The sequence below is a fragment of the Macaca thibetana genome, chromosome 2 (assembly GCF_024542745.1).
Source record: "Macaca thibetana thibetana isolate TM-01 chromosome 2, ASM2454274v1, whole genome shotgun sequence".
Lineage (NCBI taxonomy): Eukaryota > Metazoa > Chordata > Mammalia > Primates > Cercopithecidae > Macaca > Macaca thibetana.
The window spans coordinates 96743166-96765400 of NC_065579.1; the positions used below are offsets into that span (position 1 = coordinate 96743166).

A 22235-nucleotide genomic window follows, 5' to 3' on the forward strand; every position below is an offset into this window, starting at 1 on the left:
CTGAGGCGGGTGGATCACCTGAGATCAGGAATTCGAGATCAGCCTGGGCAACATGGTGAAACCCCATCTCTACTAAAAATATAAAAATTAGCTGGGCATTGTGGCATGCACCTATAATCCCAGCTACTCAGGAGGTCGAGGCACGAGAATTGCTTGAACCCAGGAGGCGGAGGTTGCAGTGAGCCAAGATGGTGCCATTGCACTCCAGCCTGGGTGACACAGCGAAACTCTATCTCAAAAGAAAAAAAAAAAAAGCTGGAGCAACCATCCCCGAGGCTCTAAGAAAACCCATTTCTTTCATGATTCTGTTGTGGACACACATGACCTCAGACCACTGATGCTAGATCTACTTTTAATACACAATGTTATCAGCATAAGATTACCACTACATGTAGTTAAAAATAATCCAAATTTTGCTAATATTCTGAAAAAGTTAATATGCTCACTTACTGTATACTAAAGTCATGGCCTTCTGCAGAACCTCGACCTGGATATTGGGCCAGTCGCAAGGCTAAACTCTTGAGCCGTCTCCTCCATTCCAAAAAATCCTGGGTGTGGTAAAAATCAGTAGAGGCTGAGAGGGGCAGTCCATCCCTTACCCGTACCACGCAGGCAAAAAAGATCATGGACATGGTCCACAAGAGAAGTCATGAGGACACCTGAAGAAAGCAAGGTCACCTTGTTACTGAGGCTCAAATGACAGTGCCAGAAATACCCCCACCCGTGAAATGCCCACTTTAGGGATTTTCACCCTCATTCCCACTATAATTGCAAATGTTGCTTTTATTGTTATTTCCCTGGCCTCTACTGCTACATCACTCCCAATTTTCCTCCCTTTATCATCCTCCCTGCCTTTTCTGCACTTGTAATTCTCTTTTTATTTTTCTCTAATGAGTCTCTCCCTTTCCAGAATTAAGCCAACTGGGATGATGGGGAAAGGAATACAGAACGGAAGCAGGACCAGAGGGCTCAGGAGCAACAATAGTAATGGCAGGTAGCGGGACACAGACACAGCAAGACAGTCCTAAAGAGACAAGAAGCACCAGATACTGAAGCGGCAAGGATTGAGGTCCAGTGACCTGTGCACTTCAGGTCACCCACGGAGATAGGCACTAAGCAGTTTAGTTGCCATATCCTCACTTGCGAGGAGATAGAAGAAGGTGGAGAGATTCTGAGCATCTAACCTAATGCTGGTGACAAGGAGAGCAGAAGGCAAAAATGAAACCTCCAGATCATGTCCTTCTGAATTTCTGCAAATGTTTGACATAGAGCCAGTCTTCAAAGTGATGACTGAGTCCCTACAGATGGCTAAAGGCAATCATTTAGCAAATTATATTACAGTAAGATTATAAATATTTGGCCATGATATGTGAATACCATTAAGAAACAGAAAGAAACAGATCTGAACCCTCATGGTGCCTTGGGCAAATTGGAAAAGGATGTCTCTCTTGGTGGAAACAGGCCTGCACCAATTCTGCTGGCAGAGTCTGGCTGTATTAGCCCTATCTATAACTCTGCAGGGTGCTTGTTCAGGGCATAACTTGTATATCTGTGAGTGGCAACCCTGCAATTAGGGATTAGTGAGGTGGCCATTACAGCTCAGATGAGTCTTTCCAACAGGATGTGTCCACACATCCTATTTCACAAATCCTCTACTTGACAGGATCCTCTACTACCAGGCCCTTTACTTGATAGGATGATAACAGGATACCAATGCACCTCTTTTCCAAAGAACTCTAGGGATGCAACCTTATTTGGCATCTCAGTTCTTCATCTCAGACTCCCAGGATGCACACTACTCTTGATCTCTGTACCTCTATGCATTCTTCACTTGTGTCTGCAGTGTCACTCCTCTGATCTCCCCACATCCAAATCCAAATCAAAGACTGTCTCAAATCCACCTTCTCAGACTTGTCCAGCTGGAAGTACTTTCTCCCTCTTTTAAATTCTTAGGAAACCTACCTCTTTGTTCTCTATTTTACTGATTTTGCATTTCCACTACCTAAATATAAGTTCTAAGAATAAAGACCATGTCTGGAATGGATGAATGAATGAATAATTATCACCACAATATACATGTAGAAACTGCAGTGATATAAAAACACAAAGGAGGCAAAAAGAAAAATTAGGCTACCAGCCAACAGATACTACACAGTCCATTTGACCCATTTCTCCACACCTTCCATTGGGGAGTAAAAATGTGGAAAGCCCCTGGAAAAGTACACACACACAGAAAAGCTACTAAGTTCCCAGCACCAATGGCAGGGCCAGGTCAACTGCCAGAAGACACTATGGGTTCTACAGCAGACGCCTGCCTGGCCAATGATGAGACCACAAGCACCACAAAGGGAATCAGGGAACAAATGTAGAGAGGTTAATTGTTCTATCTTCTATATTTTTGTAAGTATTTGAAATATTTAATTTTAAAACATTTTTTAAAAAGAGTTATAGGGCACAAAGCCCTGACAGACATAGGGAAAGGCTACAAGATCAATTTGAGACCAGGGCTTAGGCTCTTAACAGTAACTCCAACGAGAACCATAAGCCAAGATATGAAGACATTGAGGCCAAAAAGAGACAGTCAATGAGATACCAAAACAGTTAGAGACAGGATAGAAACACCCCAAAGCAAAATAAGAAAGGTACTTTTTTGGGAGCCGAGTAAACTGTACACTCCTCTAAAGGAAAGCAGTGTGCACTGACTCCAAATGTCAATTCCAAAACATCCTCTGTAGTTCTGTCTTTATGGAGCATCTACCTTATGCCAGGTATTGTCTTAAGCTAATAAAAAAGAAAAGCGTGACATTTCCAAGTGATGGTAATCAGGAGAACTAGTTTTACCACTCTCTAAAGGACCCAAATGTCCCCTCCAGGTTCTCTACTTCTCCATCCTATCCTTTGGTGATCAAACTTGCTTTTCCTCAAACATTAGTATTCAAGATAAATAAATACACCTCCTGTTTTTCAGTTCTATCAAGTTACTAGTACCGCAAACTAGTGAAACCTCCATCTATTTTTTAAAAGTCTTTTAAAAATATTTGTGATGGTTTAATGAAGGTGACACTGTGATACTAACTTGTTTGTGCGTATTTGCCAGTGTATGTGAATGTACAGGATGGCAGCTGCCTAAAGGGTTAAAAGATTTTATAGGCTGCCACAGAAGAGTCTAAGAATGAAGACAACATCCTTGACATTGTTTTCCTTTGTAAAAATATACTTTGTATTCCAAAAGACGGAAAAATAATAATAATACAAAAAGGAAGGGGCTTATCTTTACAGAGATTTGATATTTGTGAATTCAGGTTATGAGCTATTATGAGACAGCCTGTACTCAAATAAGAGATATGACCACTACTCAAAACAGAATGAACTTCTATTTCTGGAAAGATGAAGTAGATTTACTTTTCCCTGCTTCTCCCATGATATACCCTGGACATTACATATAAAATAAACATTCAAAAATTCTGACCAGCCTGGCCAGCAAGGCAAAATCCTGTCTCTACTAAAAATACAAAAATTAGCCAGGTGTGGTGGCACACACCTGTAATCCCAGCTACTCAGGAGGCTGAGGCACAAGAATCACTTGAACCCAGGAGGGAGAGGTTGCTGCAGTAAGCCAAGATTGTGCCATTGTACTCCAACCTAGGTGACAGAGTGAGACCCTGTTTCAAAAATAAAAATAAAAATTCCGAAAGGTGAAGAAGGAAGACTGGCTAGGGACCTTGGAATTTGAGGAATGACACATCTGTGAGTCTGCTGAGTTTGTTTTTTCTTATTTGTTTGTTTGTCTCACATATCACAGACTGGGTGTTAGAGAAGCTAGCAAGAAATGCCAATGGGTCAATGGGTACAGACCGAAAAAAAAAAAAGTCAAAAAAACTTTGTTCTCTCCAGTCAAAAAAACTAGAAAAGGTAAAGCATAACAAAACAAAAAACTTTTAGATAAAAAAACTGCTCTACTCCAGCCAAACATCACCAAAAAAAAAAAAAAACAAAAAACTGTAGCCACCACACACCTGCCAACGAAGGCCAAGTGAACAGCCTAGACTTTCACCACTGCCCTGCAGTAACAAGATGCCCCATTCTCCACCTTCCATCCTGCCGGGGTAGCATCAGAGAAGGCCAAGTAGCGGGTTAGAGGGCAGTAATGAGCCATTCTCTCCCACCACGTCACTGGGCAGACAGAATTCCTATCTCTCCCCAGCAATGATGAGCAGTCCCTTTCCCCCAGGGTGTCAACAGAGGCCATGTAGGGAACCTGGACTTCTACGTCCATTGGGCAGTAATAAGACAGTCCCTCGCTATCCCTGCTGGAGTGGTATCAAGAAAGACCAGCTAAAACAGAAGATTTTAGTAAGATTCAGATCTCATAATATCCAAAATGTAAGTTTCAATAGAAAATCACTGGCTATACTAAGAACCAGAGAAATCTCACCTTCAATGAGAAGAGACATTAACTGATGCCAACATCAAGATGACAGAGATACTAGAATTATCTACAAAGAGTTTAAAACAGCCACCATAAAAATGCTTCAATGGGCAATTATAAACTGCTTCCCAGGCTAGAATGCAGCAGTGCAATCATGGCTCACTGCAGCCTCAATCTCCAGGACTCAAGCAATCCTTCCACCTTAGCATGCCAAATAGCTGGGAATATAGGCACACGTCACTACTTTTTTTTTTTTTTTTTTTTTTTTTTGGACACAGGGTCTCGCTATGTTGCTCAGGCTGGTCTTGAACTCCCAGGCTCATGTGATCCTCCCACCTTAGCCTCTCAAAGTGCTGAGATTATAGGGGTGAGCCACCATACCCAGCCACTTTTAAAAAATGAAAAATAAAAACTCTCAGTAAAGAAACAGAAGATATAAAAAACTAAATGGAGATTCTAGAATTAAAAATAAACTGAGGCAGCCAGGCATGGTGGCTCACGCCTGTAATCCTGGCACTTTGGTAGGCCAAGACAGATGGATCACTTGAGGTCAGGAGTTCGAGACAGCCTGGTCAACATAGTAAAACTTCATCTCTACTAAAAATACAAAAATTAGCCGGGCATGGTGGCACACACCTGTAGTCTCAGACACTTGGGAGGCTGAGGCAGGAGAATTGCTTGAATCCGGAGGCTGAGATGGCAGTAAGCCAAGATCACGCCACTGTACTCCAGCCTGGGCTACAGAGTGAGACTCCATCAAACAAAACAAAACAAAACAAAACTGAGGCCAGGTGCAGTGGCTTACATCTATAATCCTAATGCTTTGAGAGGCCAAGGCAAGAGGATCACTTGAGACCAGGAGTTTGAGACCAGCCTGGACAACATAATGAGACCCCATCTGTATGAAAATAAATAAATTAATTAATTAAAGTAAAAAACGCAATGGATGGGCTCAATAGAAATATGGAGGGGGAGAGAAGAATGAATGAGTAAACATGAAGACAGAATATAGAAATTACTCAATCTGAACAATATGAGGGGAACTAGATTGAAAAATATTTCACAGACACTTGGAGGCCTGTGAGACTATAAAAAATGACCAAATATTCCTGTTACTTGAGTCCTGGAGGACAAAAGAAAGAAGACAGGGATGAAAAAGTATTCAAAGAAATAATTTCTGAATATTTGCCAAAACTGTGCAAAAGATATAAGCCCAGAGATTCAAGAAACTGAACAAATCCCAGAAAGGATAAACCCAAGAAACCCATGCCAGCACACAGACAGAAGCCCAACTTATGAAAACTAAAGATAAAGAAAAAATCTTGAAAGCAGCAAGAGAAAAATAATACCTTACCTATAAGGGGAAAACAATTCAAATGACAGCAAATTTCTCACAGAAACCATGGAGGCCAAAAGGAAGTAGCACATTTTTTCCGAGTACTAAAAGAAAAGAACTGCCAACCCAGAATCCCATATTCAGCAAAAATATCCTTCAAGCAGCCAGGTGCAGCGGCATGTGCCTGTAGTCCCAACTACACTGCTTGAGCCCCAGGAGTTCAAGTTCAGCCTAGGCAACATAGCAAGACCTTGCCTCAAAAAAAAAAAAAAAAAAAGGAATAAAAGAAAAATTAAAGCATACTTAGATGAAGGAATATTAAAGGAATTTGTCAAGAAGTTCTCTAAACAGAAAGGAAATGATAAAAGAAGAAATCCTGGAACATCAGGAAGAAAGAAAGAACAATAGAAAGGGTAAAAACTTTTAAAAATATGACAGATTAATCTCTCATGTGTTTTCTAAATGATGTTTGGTAAATGAAGCAATAATTACAATGTCTCATGTGGTTCTCAACATATGTAAAGGAAATATTTAAGACAATTATAAATGGGAGGGTTCAAAGACATAAAAGGAGGTAAAGTTTCTACATTTCATTTGAAATAGTAAAACACTGACATCAGGAGACCACGACAAGTCATACACATATACACACACACACACACACACACAAACACATACACACCCCACTAAAAAGCTATACAAAGAGATATACTAAAAAACACTACAGATTATAAAATGAAATTACTATTTTTTGAGACAGGGTCTTACTCTGTCACCCAGTCTGGAACACAGTGGCACAATCATGGCTCACTGCAGCCTCGACCTCAAGTCATCCTTCTGCCTCAGCCTCAAGGCTCAAGTGATCCTTTTGCCTCAGCCTCCCAAGCAGCTGGAACTACAGACATGTACCACTATACCCAGCTAATTTTTTTAAAGATGTATTTTGTAGAGACAGGATCTTACTATGTTGCCACGGCTGGTCTTGAATTCCTGTTCTCAAGCAATCTGCCCATCTCAGCTTCCCAAAGTACTGGGATTACAGGCATAAGCCACTAGGCCTGGCCTAAAATGTAATTATTTTAAAATGTTCAAATTACTCACAAGAAGTCAAGGAAAAGAAAATGGAGAAATAACAACAACAACAACAACAAACAGAACAAACACAAAACAAAAAAGGGCAGACTTACTCCCTAATATATATCAATAATTACATTAAATGTAAATGGTCTAAATATGACAATTGAAGACAGAGACTGACAGTAGATAAAAGACATGAACCAATTATATACTATCTACATGAAATTCACTTCCAATATAACAATATAGATAGGTTGAAAGTAAATGGATGGAAAAAATATAGCATATAAACATTAATCAAAAGAAGCAAGAGTTATATTATCATCAGATAGACTTCAGAGCAAAGAAAATGTCCAGGAACAGAGAAGGATATTACATAATGATTAAAGAATAAGTCCACCAAGAAGGCATAATAATCCTAAATGTGTTTGCACCAAACTTCAAAGATGTAAATAAGTGAAGCAAAAACTAATAAAGTGAAAGGAGGAATAGACAAATCCATAGTTGTAGCTGGAGAGTTCAACCACCTCCACCTCAAAAATTGATAAGACAAGTAAACAGAAATCAGCAAAGATTTTAAAAAAGAACTAAAAAATACTATCAACTAAAGGATATAATCATCATTTATAATATTCCATCCAACAACAGAAGAATTCCTTTCAAGACCCCACAGAATAGGCTGGACACAGTGGCTCATACCTGTAATGCCAACCCTCTGGGAGGCCGAGGTGGGAGGATTGCTGAGGACAGGAGTTTAAGACAAGAAACCACAGAATATCTACCAAGACAGACCATATCCTGGGCTATAAGACAAACCTCAATAAATTTAAAAGAATTCATACAATGTGTGTTATATGACCACAATGTAATCAAATTGTAAATTAATAACAGAAAGGTAATGAAAACCTCCAAACACTTGAAAATTAAGCAGACACTTTTAAATAATCCATAGGTTAAAAACGAAATATCAAGGAAATTTTAAAAATACATTGAACTGGATGAAAATGAAAATATATCAAAATTTGTGGCACACAGCTAAAGCAGTACTGAGAGGGAAATCCATAGCACTAAATGCTTACGTTCAAAAAGAAGAAAAGTCTCAAAACAATAATTTAAGCTCACAGGTCAACAAACTAGAAGAAGAGCAAAATAAGCTTAAATCACAAACATGGAAGGAAATCATAGGGTAGAAATCAATGAAATGGAAAATTTTAAAAATAGAGAAAAACCAATGAAACAAAAAGTTGGTCCTTCGGACGGAGTGATACTTCATCTCAAAAAAATTATATTTCTATATACTAACAATGAACATATGGAAACCAAAACTTAAAATATCATTTATAATCACTCTAAAAAATAATCTCAATAAAGCTATAATTTTTAAAATAAAATGCTTAGATGTAAATCTAACAAAACATATACAGAACTTGTATGCTGAAAACTACAAAACATTCCTGAAATCGAAGTGCTAAATAAATGGGGAGATATATCATGTTTTACGGATTGGAAGAGTCAACATAGCAAAGATGTCAATTCTCCCCCCAAACTGATATACAAGTTTAATGTGACTACTGAAAAAAAAAAATAAGCAAGAGAGTTTGTGGCTATAGATAAGATTATTCTAAAATGCATATGGAAAGGCAAAGAAACTAAAATAGCTAAAGCAATTCTGAAAAAAGAATAAAATAGGAAAACCATGCTATCCTACTTCAAGACTTATTATACAGCTATAGTAATCAAGATTGTGTGGTATTGTCAGAAAAATAGACATAGATCAATGAAACAGAATACAGAATCCAAAAATATACTTACATAAGTATATCTAACTGATTTTTTTACAAAGTGCAAACGTAATTTAAGGGAGGAGGGGTAGTCTTTTCTACAAATAGTGCCGGGAGTAAAAAGAAAGAATCTTAACCTAAACCTCACATCTTACATAAAAATTAACTCAAGATTTATCATAGATTTAAATATGAAAAATAAAACTATAAAACTGGAGAAAACATAGGAGGAAATCTTCAGGACCTATGGCTTGGTGAGGAGCTCTTAGAGATGACACCAAAAGCATAATCCATGAAGATAATTCAGAAAACTGGACTGCAACAAAATTGTACACTTTTTCTCTACGAAAGCCCATCTGAAGAGGATGAAAAGACAAGCTAGAAATTGGGAGAAAACATCTGTAAACCACATATCTGATAAGCAACTCAAACCTAGACTCTATAAAGAACTCTTGAAATTCAACAGTGAAAAAATACAAACAATCCAATTTTAAAATGGGAAAAACACACATACAGACATTTCACCAAAGAGGATATATGGATGGCAAATTAGAGCATGAAAAGATACTGAGCTATTATGAAAATGCAACTTGAGAGCCCAATGAGATAATACTACCTACCCATCAGAACAGCTAAAATGATAAATAGTGACAGTATCAAATACTGGCAAGCATGGAGAGAAACTGGATCTCTCATGCATTACTGGACTGTAAAATGGTATACTCTAGAAAAGTTTGGGCCAGGCACAGTGGCTCACGCCTGTAATCCCAGCACTTTGGCAGGCTGAGGTGGGTGGATCACCTGAGGTCAAGGGTTCGAGACCAGCCTGGCCAACATGGTGACACCCCGTCTCCACCAAAAACACAAAAATTAGCTAGGCGTGGTGGTGGGCAACTGTAATCCCAGCTACTTGGGAGGCTGAGGCAGGAGAATTGCTTGAACCTGGGAGGCAGAGGTTGCAGTGAGCCGAGACTGCACCATTGCACTCCAGCCTGGGCGAAAGAATGAGACTTTGTCTCAAAAAAAAAAAAAAAAAAAAAAAAAAAAAAACAGTTTGGCAGTTTATTTTAAAACTAAACATGGAATTACTGTAGAATCTACCAATCACACTCCTGGTATTTACCCCAGAGAAATAAAAACTCATGTCTACACAAAAACCTCTGTATAATTGCTCATTGCAGCTTTATGTATAACCAAACCTGGAAACAACTAACATGTCCTACAAATAGTGAATGGTTAAACAAACCACAGTATATTCGTTCCATGGAATACTACTCAGCAAAGAAGAGGAATAAACTACTGTACTAGTACACAGAACAACGTGAATGGATCTCAAGTGCATTATGCTTGGCTGTAAAAAGCCAGTATCAAAAGGTTATATACTATATGCATCCTTTCATGTAACATTCTTGAAATGACAAACTTAGAGAAATGAAGGGCTGATAAACAGTTGTCAGAGGTTAGGGATGGTAGAGAAGCGGGGAACAAGTGTGACTATGAACGAATAGCCAAAGGCAGATCTTTGTGGGGATGGAATAATTCTGTATCTTGATTGCCATGATGATTACAGGAATCTACACACGATAAAGTGACAGTACTACACACACACACACACACACACACACACTTTATACCAACATCAATTTCCTGGAGTTGGTATTGTACTAGAATTATATAAAATGTAATCAATGGGGAAAACTAGGTGAAGCATACATGAGACTTCTCTGTACTACCTTTGCAAATTCCTGCAACTATAATTACCTTAAAATAAAAGCTGGGAAAAAAGTATTAACTTAAGATCTTCATATACTGGGTACTTAAATTATGCTCATACTTTTTTGTTTAAATATCATTTTTAAATATCTCCACCAATGGAACAATAATCTTATCTGCTAATTAACTATAATTTTCATGTTTTATGCATGAACATTGAAGGGCACACTTCATAGTGAATAGCTCCTTAACTACATGACATTTCCAAACTGGAAGGTACTATAATCTCAGGACTCTTTGAAATAAAGCTGCTCAAAGATAACTAGTATTCGACTTAAAACAGGAAAGTGGCTGGGTGTGGTGGCTCACACCTGTAATCCCAACACTTTGGGAGGCAGAGGCAGGCGGATCAGCTGAGGTTGGGAGTTCGAGACCAGCCTGACCAACATGGAGAAACCCCGTCTCTGCTAAGAATACAAAATTAGCCACGTATGGTGGTGCATGCCTGTAATCCCAGCTATTCTGGAGGCTGAGGCAGGAGAACAGCTTGAACCCAGGAGGCAGAGGTTGCAGTGAGCCGAGATCGTGCCAGCCTGGGCAACAAGAAGGAAACGCCATCTCAAAAAAAAAAAAAACAAAAAAGTAGGGCTGGGCACAGTGGCTCACGCCTGTAATCCCAGCACTTTGGGAGGCCGAGGCGGGCAGATCACGAGTTCAGGATATCAAGACCATCCTGGCTAACACGGTGAAACCCCATCTCTACTAAAAGTACAAAAAAATTAGCCGGGCATGGTAGCAGGCGCCTGTAGTCCCAGCAACTCGGGAGGCTGAGGCAGGAGAATGGTGTGAACCCGGGAGGCAGAAGTTGCAGCGAGCGGAGGTAGAGCCACTGCACTCCAGCCTGGGTGACACAGCGAGACTCCGTCTCAAAAAAAAAAAAAAAAAAAAAACAAAACTAGGAAAGCAGGCTGAGCATGGTGGCTCATACCTGTTATCCCAGCACTTTGGGAGGCCAAGGTGGGAGGACTGCTTGAGCCCAAGAATTTGAGACCAGCCTGGGCAACACAATGATACCCCATCTCTACAAAAAATTAAAAAAAAAAAAAAAAAAAAAAAAAAGCCAGGCATGGTGGCACACACCTGTGGTCCCAGCTACTCGGGAGTCTGAGGTGAGAGTCTTGAGCTCAAGAGGTCAAGGCTGTGTGAGCTGTGACTACATCACTGCACTCCAGCCTAGGCAACAAAGTGAGACCCTGTCTCAAAAAAAAAAAAAAAAAAAAAAAAAAAAAAAAGAAAAGAAAAGAAAAGAAAATCAACTCCACAAGGACAAAGGAAGCTTCAGAATGTTCACACAAAGAGACACTGGAATGTCTTCCAGATCTTAGCAGATCCTTCCACAAGGCAGTGGATGTCATAACCTACCACCTTGCCTGGGACATATTAGGAAGCACTCAGTAAACACTGCTAAGTAAATGAATGAATGACCTAAGGGCTACCTTATTTTTGCTCACTGAAACAAGAAATGCAGGTTTACAGATCCCTTGCCATAATTCTGATCTACAGTTTGAACACTTTTCCACAATAAATCTGTACTTGGAGAGAAAAAGAGAAAGGTTTATACAGATGACATTTGTCTAAAAGTAGAGTGAAGTAGTAATCACATACACAGCATCCGTGTTACTAGTTTTATAAAAGTATATTTTAATTTGCCTCCCTTATTTCCTAAATCCTCTTCCGAGCATCTGTTTGTAAACTGCTCATGCCATAGATTATCTCTGGTCTATCAACAAAGACTTTGTGCCTATGCTGCAGGCTACCCTTGTTTCTGTTTTTTCTTCCACCTTTTACCCTTAACCCCTCCTCAAGCCCCTACCACATGCACTGAGAGAGGGAGAGGCTGAGAGAGAGAAACAGAAAGAAAGAGAGAAAGAGAGAGATGACTGCACCTTGCAAAACAGGAATTTAGACAAAACAGGGTTCATTTGGCACACAAATATTCAAACACAAAGTGTTCACCATAAAGTATATACAGAATACAGAAGACTCAAATACACAATACAGAAGACAAAACTGAGTTGTGTCACCCTTACTGAATTCACCTTCAGCCACAGGACTTGAGAACTGGTTACCAAATTTGTAGATTCTATTAAGGCTCCAAGTTGCTTGGGGATGGAGTGAACAGGAGGGTAGAGGTCAGTTTTGTCATTTGTTAGGAACTGAGAAGGATAGGGAACTAAACTTGATAGGACCTTTTACACTGATAATGTTATTAAATGCTTGTAACTATAAGGTAGACATAATCTACACTGGCTAGGTGGGAAAACTGCAGCTCTAAGGCTCAAGAGGTAGAGCCAGATTCAACCCACACTTCCTTACTTCAAATGTTCTAAAGCTGACGATCTTTCCACCACATCCTTCTTCTATAAATCCAACCTTGGGGATTACAGCTACTCCCTTTCTCTAAAATAATTTCTTCTCCTTAGAGCACTAATAAGCTAATCAGAGACCTGTTGGTAGACGAAGGAGCCTGAGATTACACTTGTTACAACTGCTCTTTATCCACTGTATTACCTTGAAGTCAGGTTGTCCTCTCTCTGACCATGTTACTTTTTGAATATAGTTGATTTCTAAGTTATTCTAAGAATGAAAAAACACTGAGACTCCAAGATGGCTTCTGTTGCAAGTGCAAACACTTAAATCAGAGCTATTAATAACATTATCCAAAATGTACTTTCCAGAAACTCTATTTGTTTATTTAATTCTATCTAGCAACGTTAAACCATTTCCAGTTGCTTCCATTTTTCATTTTACTAAAATTATCTTTAGCGGGATCAACTCTCCTCTGCAAAATGTAATTAAATATTATCCCCTATGTTGGTTCTGAGCTGTATTCTTTTCTGACCATGTCACAAATTTCACCAATTACTTTCCACACTGGCAAGTCTTTCGTGGCTTTGATTTCTACAAACCTAATTTTTCCCCAAGCGCTTTATCCTTCTGGCTCTGGAGGTACATGTGTAAATCTGTAATGAACACAAAACCTGTAATGGAACGTCCTACACCCAGTGCTCTGAAAAGTTGGTTCAGTGTATCCAATATTTAAAGTCTTATAACACTGGCATGCTAAGGGAAGTTTGCTATTCAGATTAAACAATGCTCTGACGTGAGATTCGTGAATGGTTAAAGAAATAGTCGTCCCTTTCTCACTCCCCATCTCTTCCAACTGGGAGAAGCCCTCGGCGCCCATCTGTCAGCCCAGGGTTCCCGCAGGCGCGTGTCTTGGGTGGCCCCGGGGTCCAGGGAGAGGCTGGCGGGAGAAAGGGGACAGAGGACTCCAAGAAGCCCAGTGAAGCCCCGTGGGGAGCCCCATGGTCAAGGCCGGGCCTGAGGGCGGGGCTGGCCCTGGGCCGCCTCCACCTCTGGGCCCGCCCTGCGCCACACCCTAACCCGCCTGCTCTCGGCTAACGGGCCGCGGCACCCGCCTCCGCCCGTCAGCCCTCACCTCGCCCCGACGGCGGCCTTCGGAAGTCGGCGCCCGCCAGCTACCCGCCGCCTCCTCAGCAACCTTAGCCGACCGGGCTGCCCCGGCCCAGGTCACCGGCGGCCCAGGCGCAGGTAGGCGGTGGTGCGCGTGCGCGAGCCTTGAGCCCCCATTCGCTGCTGCTAAGCGACACCCGCACCCAAACCGACCAATCCCGGCGCGCCTCCACAGCCCCCGTCCCGGCGAAGGCGCGAAAGTAGTGGTTGTTAAAGGGCTGCGACCCAAACTGAGAGGGAGCGTGACCGGGGCGCGCGCCTCGCAACTTTCTTCCCACCTCCCGGCTCTCACCGCGGCAGTTTGAGGTCCAAGCCTGTAATTCTCACGTCCGGAGATAAGAAGGAGCCTTCGTGGTATAAGCTCGATTCCTGCCGGGGTAGCAACCGGACCGACGTCTGGAGGCGGGGAGGCTCCGCGTGACAGTGTGATACGCCCGGGGCGTGTGTTCTGCGGTCCGCGCGGCTGGGCGGGAGGCCCGAGATAGGCAAACCAAAGAGCACAACCTGCTGCCAGCCTGGATAGGGCGCCAAAGTCCGACCCAGGGGGACACACCCCAAGCTGGGGGCGGAGGCACCCACAAGTGGATGACGGGCTGGAAGGAGATTAGGTAGCAGAGTCCGTCCATTTATTCATTTAGCAAGTATTGAGCACCTGCTGTGTGCCAGGGCTTGTGGACAAAGCGAGGAATTCCTGACAGGAAAAACTATATTAAGAGAGGAGGGCAGGGTGAGAGCACCCTTCAAACAATCAAACACCTGTATAAATACAAATTGTTCTTCAGAGAGGAGCAGGGGTTTTGAGAGAATTTACAGAAGCTTCTAGGCTGGTGTTGGGAATCACAGGAGGCTAACTAGGCAAAGGGGAGAGGAAGTGTGTTTCAGATGGAGAGATCAGCATGTATATAAGGACTCTGTGGAAGGCAGCAGAGCTCCTTTGAGGGATGAAAAGAAACCCAGACAGGGGGTAATGGAAAGTTAGTGCTTAATAGATACAGAATTTCAGCTGGAGAAGATGAAACAGTTCTGGAAATGGTTAGTAGGGATGATCGCACAACAATGTCAATGTACCAAATGCCACAGATCTGCACACTTAAAAATGGTTATGTACATTTTACCAAAAAAGAAAAGAAACTCGGAGTTTAGAGAGTAAAGGAGTAGAGTGAGATCGACTAGAGCAAATAGAAGGAAGGGGCCAGACCATGTAGGATCTTATGGGCCATAGTGGAAAGTTTAGGACCATGGAACACTGATCAAAATTGCATTTTATAAAACTCACTTTGGCTGCTAAAGTGCAGATCAAAATGGAGAAATCTCAATAAAGCTATGGTGGGACTTGCCTGGGAGCCAGTGCAGTCATCTGAGCAAGAGAGAATGGAGCTGGAATGTGGACTGGTGTGAGACTAAAGAAAAAGAGATCTAAGCAGGCTGCAGAGAAATACAGGAGCAAAATCAATAGGACTTGGTGATGAGTTGGATGTGAAGGGGCGATGAAGTAGCTTCAAGGATGAGGCCACTGTTCAGCCATGGATAAATGGATGGATGGTGGAGGGATTCACAGATATGGAGAACACTGGAAGAGGAGATAAAATGGATCTTGAGCTCCATCTTAGACAAGTTGAATTTGAGGCACCTTTGAGACTTGGTTAGGATTTTGCAATGATTCATTTTAGATGTCAACCTGACTAGGTTAAAGGATACTCAGATTCCTGGGGGAACATTATTTCTGGGTATGTCTATGAGGGTGTTCCCAGGAGATATTGGCATTTGAATCAATGCACTGAGTAAGAAAGATCTGTCCTCATCCAATATGGGCAGGCACCATCTAATAGATAGAACAAAAAGGCAGAGGAAAGGCAAATTCTCTGTTCTGGAGTTGGGACACCCCTCTTCTGCTCTTGGCATCAGAACTCCAGGTTCCCCTAATCTCCTAACTCCAGGAGATTAGGTAGTAGAGTCCATCCATTTATTCACTTAGCAACTATTGAGCCTTTGGACTCCAAGACTTGTACCAGTGGTTCCCCAGGTTCTCCCGGCTTGGGCCTTGGACTGGGAGATACACCATTCAACTTCCCTGGTTCTGAGGCCAAGTCCAAGACAGGGTAGTCTTGAACTGAAGCACTCTACCAGCCTCCCTGGTTCTCCAGCTTGTAGATGGCCTATTGTGGGACTTCTCAGCCTCCATAACCATGTGAGCCAATTCCCCTAATAAATCCCCTCCCATATATATTTATAGATCTAGATCTATATTGTAGATATATAGATGTCACATTGGTTCTTCCTCTCTGGAGAACCTTGACTAATACAGATGTCAACATAGCCGTTGTATATACAGGTTGCAGGTCAATGTAGAGGTCTGGGCTGGACACAGACTTTTTTTGAGGCTGAGTCTCACTCTGTGGCCCAAGTTGGAGTTTAGTGGCACGATCTCGGCTCACTGCAACCTCCACCTCCCAAGCTCAAGTGATTCTTCTGCCTCAGCCTCCCAAGTAGCTGGGATTACAGGCATCTGCCAACACGCCCAGCTAATTTTTGTAGTTTTAGTAGAGATGGGGGTTTCACCATATTGGCCAGGCTGGTCTCGAACTCCTGGCCTCAAGTGATCCGCCTGCCTTAGCCTCCCTAAGTGCTGGAATTACAGGCGTGAGCCACCACGCCTAGCCTGGACTTTTGAAAATCATCATCATATGGGCAGAAATCAAAGCAGGGCTTACATAGCCAGAGAAAAATTACAAAATGAAAACTGAAGAGAATTGTGATAGAGTCTAAGATGGCCTACAGGGATCACTACCTCCTGGGATTTATACCCTTGTGTAGTCCCCTCCCACAATGAGTCTCTGATAATGAGGGTAGGTCAAAACAGGCACAAAGAAGAAGAAAAACCAGGAGATTTGGGGTTGGTAAAGGAAATTGAAAACCCTGTAGCATAAGTGCCCTTCAAATATGGGGAACTGGGGCCAGGTGTGGTGGCTCACACCTATAATCCCAGCACTTTGGGAGGCCAAGGCAGGTGGATCACGAGGTCAGGGACAAGCGTGTCCAACATGGCAAAACTGCATCTCTATTGAAAAATTACAAAAATTAGCCGGGAGTGATGGCGGGTGTCTGTGATCCCAGCTACTTGGGAGGCTGAGGCAGGAGAATCACTTGAATCTGGGAGGCAGCTGCAGTGAGCCAAGATTGCACCATTGCACTCCAGCCTGACCTACAAGAGCGAAACTCCATCTCAGAAAACAAACAAAACAAAACAAACAAACAAATATGGGGAATTGGGCTCTCAAAACTTGTGGTGCGAGTGCTTTAGAATAGGACCTTACACCCTCTGACTGGTGCAACTGGTGTGGCTCAGGCACCATGGTAGATTGGACAACAGGGGTGAGATGTAGTACCTAAAGTCCTAGCTCTCATCTCCAATCATTGGCCACTTTGACTCCAGACTCACAGTCAACTCCAGAGGCTTTCTCTTCCAGTCCTCTTCAGCCCTCCACTCCTAGGGTAACACCCTGGACCACAGAAGAGCTCCACCTCTGAAGTTATAAATGCAGACACCTGATCTTTCATCTGTCCTGTTAGTCTCTGAATTCCTTCCATGGTTTCTCTAGCCTGCAGAAACTTCCAGTTCATTTGTGCCTCTACTTTGTTTTATTATGAGCTCCCTCGAGTTTTCACTTCCTTCCCCATCAGCTGAGAGTTCAGGGTTTATCACCTCCATCACATTCTTCCCAATATACTTATATCTCTTGCACAGTTATCTTTCTAGCACAACTAGAAGGATAGTAACACCCATCTGGCAGCACTACAATCCTGGAAGAATCCAACCTTCTGTCTTCTCTGCTTCTTGGCTCTGAGTGCCACTGGACAAAATCTCACAACCACACAGATCAGTGCTACATACATTGTCAACTTCAACTAGGTCCTCAACACCCTTCAGCAGTCCTATTTGCCAAGGCAGCTCTCTCCAGCTCTCCCCCAAAATCAACTTCCAAATATCCTGCATGCTCCCCAGATCTCCCACTCTTCAACACCCCCTCCCCTTCTTGCTCTCCCAGGAACCTTCTTTACTGAAGAAAGAGCAACCATCAAAGTGATGTCCCTTAGCTCCAGACAACTCCTCTCCCTCCAGCTACCACCTTCTTTCCCTTCTCCCCTTTACAAGCAAACCTCATGGAAAAAGTGGTCTATATCTGAACACTCCATTGCTTCACCTTCACCTTTCATCATTTCTCAGTCCCCTGCACTTCTGATATCTGCTTCACCATACCACTGAAAATGCCCTCCTCAAAGACCTAGTCTTTATCTTCCTTGTTCTTTTTTTTTTTTTTTTTTTTTTTTTTTTTTTTTTTTTTTGATGCAGAGTCTAACTCTGTCACCCAGGCTGGAGTGCAATCTCTGTGCTGAGGCTTACTGCAATCTCTGCTTTCCAGGTTCAAGCGATCCTCCAGCCTCAGCCTCGCAAGTAACTGGGGCTACAGGCACGTGCCACCATGCCTGGCTAATTTTTGTATTTTTAGTAGAGACAGGGTTTCATCATGTTAGCCAGACTGGTCTCAAACTTCTGACCTCAAGTGATCTGCCTACCTTGGCCTCCCAAAGTGCTGGGATTACAGGTGTGAGCCACTGCACCCAGCCCTTCCTTGACCTTTCAACAGCATTTGTCACTGCTGTCCTGTCTGTCCTTTTCAGTCACTGTTTAAAAATAAATAAATAAATAAAAAGCCATAACCCCCACTGTCCTGGTTTTCCTCTCCCTATATCTCTAGTCTCTTTCTCCCCTCAGTCTCCGTTGCAGCTTCTTTTCCTCTGTCATAAGAGAAACTATCACATTCTCCTTAGGCAATCTTATCCACTGCATAGTTCCAGTCAGTTTCTACAAGTGATGTTCCTCAAAGCTGTATCTCCAGCCTAGTCTTTGTCCCTGAGTTTCAGCCCCAAATAGTCAGCCACAAGCCTCCACATCGTTTGACATCACCTCACACTATACATTTCCACAACTGAATTTATCACCTTCATTTCCAGTCCAGCATCTCCCCAACTGTTCCCTGCCTCCATAAGGGGCATCACCACTTTCTGAGTTGCTTAACCCAGAACCCCAGAAGGCATCCCTAATTTCCCTTTTCTATCCCTCCCCACTCAATCTCTAAGGCCTGCCAAGTCTACTTCCAATGTCTTTCAAATGCATACACTTCTTTTGTCATTGCTCTCACTATCTCTGGCCTGCCTTCTTGTAGCAGCCTTGTCACTGTTCTTTTTGTTTCTCATCTGGGTGTCTTCCCTAACTTTCACCATGTTACAGCCAATAAAACTCTAAATGCATCTCAGGCTTCATCACTCTTCTGCCTAAAACCATCCATGGCTCCCATTGCTCCTAGGAAAGTACAGAATCTGGATACCTGTGTCCTGCTTAACCTCCACTTTGCCTTTATACTGCCTTTATAAAACTTTTCTTCTGGAGGGCTTTCCCTGTATGCTGGAACATGTTGGTCCCCTATACCACCTGCCTCACCCTAACACCATCTCATTTTTTTTTTTACCTGATAGAAACTTTGATGATGTTAAAAAAACCAATCACGCTGGGCGCGGCGGCTCACGCCTGTAATCCCAGCACTTTGGAAGGCTGAGGCAGGCAGATCACGAGGTCAGGAGATCAAGACCATCCTGGCTAACACAGTGAAACCCTGTCTCTACCAAAAAAAAAAAAAAAATTAGCCGGGCTTGATGGCGAGCGCCTGTAGTCCCAGCTACTCGGGAGGCCGAGGCAGGAGAATGGCGTGAACACGGGAGGCGGAGCTTGCAGTGAGCCGAGGTCGCGCCACTGCACTCAAGCCTGGGCGACAGAGCAAGACTCCGTCTCAAAAAAACAAAAAGCAATCAATTCCTTCTATAAACTGCACTCAAAACCTTCGCTTTAGGCCAGGCTTGGTGGCTCACACCTGTAATCTCAGCATTTTGGGAGGCCAAGGTTGGTGGTTCACCTGAGGTCAGGAGTTCGAGACCAGCCTGACCAACATGGTAAAACCCCCATCTCTACTAAAAACACAAAATTAGCTGGGCGTGGTGGTGCATGCCTGTAATGCCGGCTACTTGGGAGGCTGAGGCAGGAGAATTGCTTGAACCCAGGAAGTGGAGGTTGCAGTGAGCTGAGATTGCACCATTGCACTCCAGCCTGGGCAACAAGAGTGAAACTCTGTCTCAAACAATAACAACAACAACAAAAACTAGGGCCAGGCAGGATGGCTCACGCCTGTAATCCCAGCACTTTGGGAGGCCGAGGCGAATGGATCATGAGGTCAGCAGTTCAAGACCAGCCTGGCCAACAGAGCGAAACCCCATCTCTACTAAAAATACAAAAGAATTAGCTGGGCATGGTGGTGCATGCCCATAGTCCCAGACTACTCGGGAGGCTGAGGCAGGAGAATTGCTTGAACCTGGGAGATGGAGGTTACAGTGAGCTGAGATTGCACCACTGCACTCCAGCTTGGGCAACAGAGTGAGACTTTATCTCAAAACAAAACAAAAACAAACAAACAAAAAAAACAAAAAAACCCGTTCACTTTATTCCTCAAAACATGTATGTCCCGGTTCCCTCCATTTCAGAGTCATAAACATAAAGCCTAGAGATAAGATACTTAATACCCAGGACAGATCTTTGTGTGTATATATACATACCATATGTAGCATTATGTTATATAGTATTACATAAATTACATGAAATTTTGCATAAGATTGGTAAGCAAGTCACTTAAACTTTATGAACAAAAGTATGGGCCGGGCATGGTGGTTCATGCCCATAATCACAGGGAAACTTTCAGAGGTGGGAGGATTGTTGTCTGGGCCATTTCATGTTATTGTCATTCCTCACTTGTCTTAACAGGAATAGGGCTGAGTGGAACTAAGCAAGACCTACATCCTGCTCCTGATGGTTCTTTTTCTGCCCACTCTGTTTCTCTGAAAGCTTTGGGGAATTTTCCTGAGGAGGCAGCCTGATGCAGAGTTAACAGTGCAGGCTTGGTAACCAGGAAGTCCTGAGTCCGCCCCAGCTCAGGGGTTACCTCACTTCTCTCACCAGGTTTATCTCTCTGTGAAATGGGATGAAAGCAGGCTGGGTGCAGTAGCTCACACCTGTAATCCTAGCACTTTGGGAGGCCGAGGCGGGCGGATCATGAGGTCAGGAGTTCAAGACCAGCCTGACCAACATGGCGAAACCCTATCTCTACTAAAGATACAAAAAAAAATTAGCCAGGTGTGGTGGCAGGCACCTGTAATCCCAGCTACTCAGGAAGCTGAGGCAGGAGAATCACTTGAGCCCGGGAGGCAGAGGTTGCAGTGAGCCAAGATCACACCACTGCACTCCAGCCTGGGTGACAGAGTGAGACTCTGTCTCAAAAAAAAAAAAAAAAAGGAAAGAAAAGAAAAGAAATGGGATGAAAGCTGCCTTTTCACAGGTTTGAATAAAGGGATTGTGGAAAGAAAGCCCAGTAAAGCAGATGAGCTTCCTCAGGATCAGGGCCACCATTCAGGGGAATAAAGCTCTAGGGAGCTCCCCTTTTTAGGAGTAGGCTCCCAAGATCTCCCTCCTAAATGAAGTGCTCACTCCAGGGAAAACGAATCTTGTTACCACATCCACCACGGATGGCTAGAACAGGGGACCCGTACCGCACAGCAGGAGATGAGCAGAGGGCGGATAAACATTACCACCGAGGATTCTGCCCCGTCAGATCAGCGGGGGCATTAGAATCTCACAGCAGCATGGACCCTATTGTGAACTGTACTTGCGAGAGATCTAGGTTGCACCCTCCTAATGAGAATCTAAATGCCTGCTGATGTGAGGTAAAACAGTTTCACACCAAAACCACCCCCACCCCCACCCCCGTGGAAGACAAGAAAAATTGTCTTCCACGAAACCAGTTCCTGGTACCAAAAAGGCTGGGGACCACTGGTCTAGAAGACTACAACCAGTTCAGTTTTAGTGATCACCAGGAGTAACCATGTGGCCCAAGAGGGTGTGTCCAGCTTCCTCCTTGCATCTTGCGGCACACCACCTTTGCAGTATGGTGCCTGGGCAGTCCCAGGTTGTTAAGGGTGAGAGTTCTAAAGCCAGACTGCCCGTATTCAGAGACTGGCTTTGCTAAGGAACCTTGGGCAAGTTACTTAACTTGTTTCCTCATCTGTAAAATGGAGAAAATACCAGTGCTTTTTAGGGTTGCCAACCTAATAAGCATTATTCCTGCCCCAAATAAGTCTAGGCTATGTGGAAAAACGCGAATTTCTCCTTCAGCAAAGAGTAAAACTAATACCAGAGTTTTCCTGGCCCTGCAGATTTGGCCTGGCAGGAGACAATGCCATAGTCAATGTTCATGCTCCAGAT

At 43.0% G+C, this 22235-nt stretch overlaps 2 protein-coding genes across 4 annotated transcripts in view; both read right to left on the minus strand.

Moving 5' to 3' along the window:
* SEC22C (SEC22 homolog C, vesicle trafficking protein) overlaps window positions 1-14300 on the minus strand; it is a 29910-nt gene extending 15610 nt beyond the window's left edge. The window contains exons 1-2 of one of the 2 annotated variants that reach the window (XM_050780431.1): window positions 14166-14300; window positions 451-659 (exon numbers count right to left, since the gene is read on the minus strand). In XM_050780431.1, coding sequence (XP_050636388.1) covers window positions 451-632 — 182 coding nt within the window. In that variant the 5' untranslated portion in view covers window positions 633-659; window positions 14166-14300. Of the gene's footprint in view, window positions 1-450; window positions 660-13838; window positions 13986-14165 lie in introns of those variants that run through there. The other variant, XM_050780430.1, reaches the window with a different exon arrangement.
* HHATL (hedgehog acyltransferase like) overlaps window positions 1-22235 on the minus strand; it is a 464648-nt gene that overhangs the window by 327144 nt on the left and 115269 nt on the right. The window lies entirely within an intron of this gene.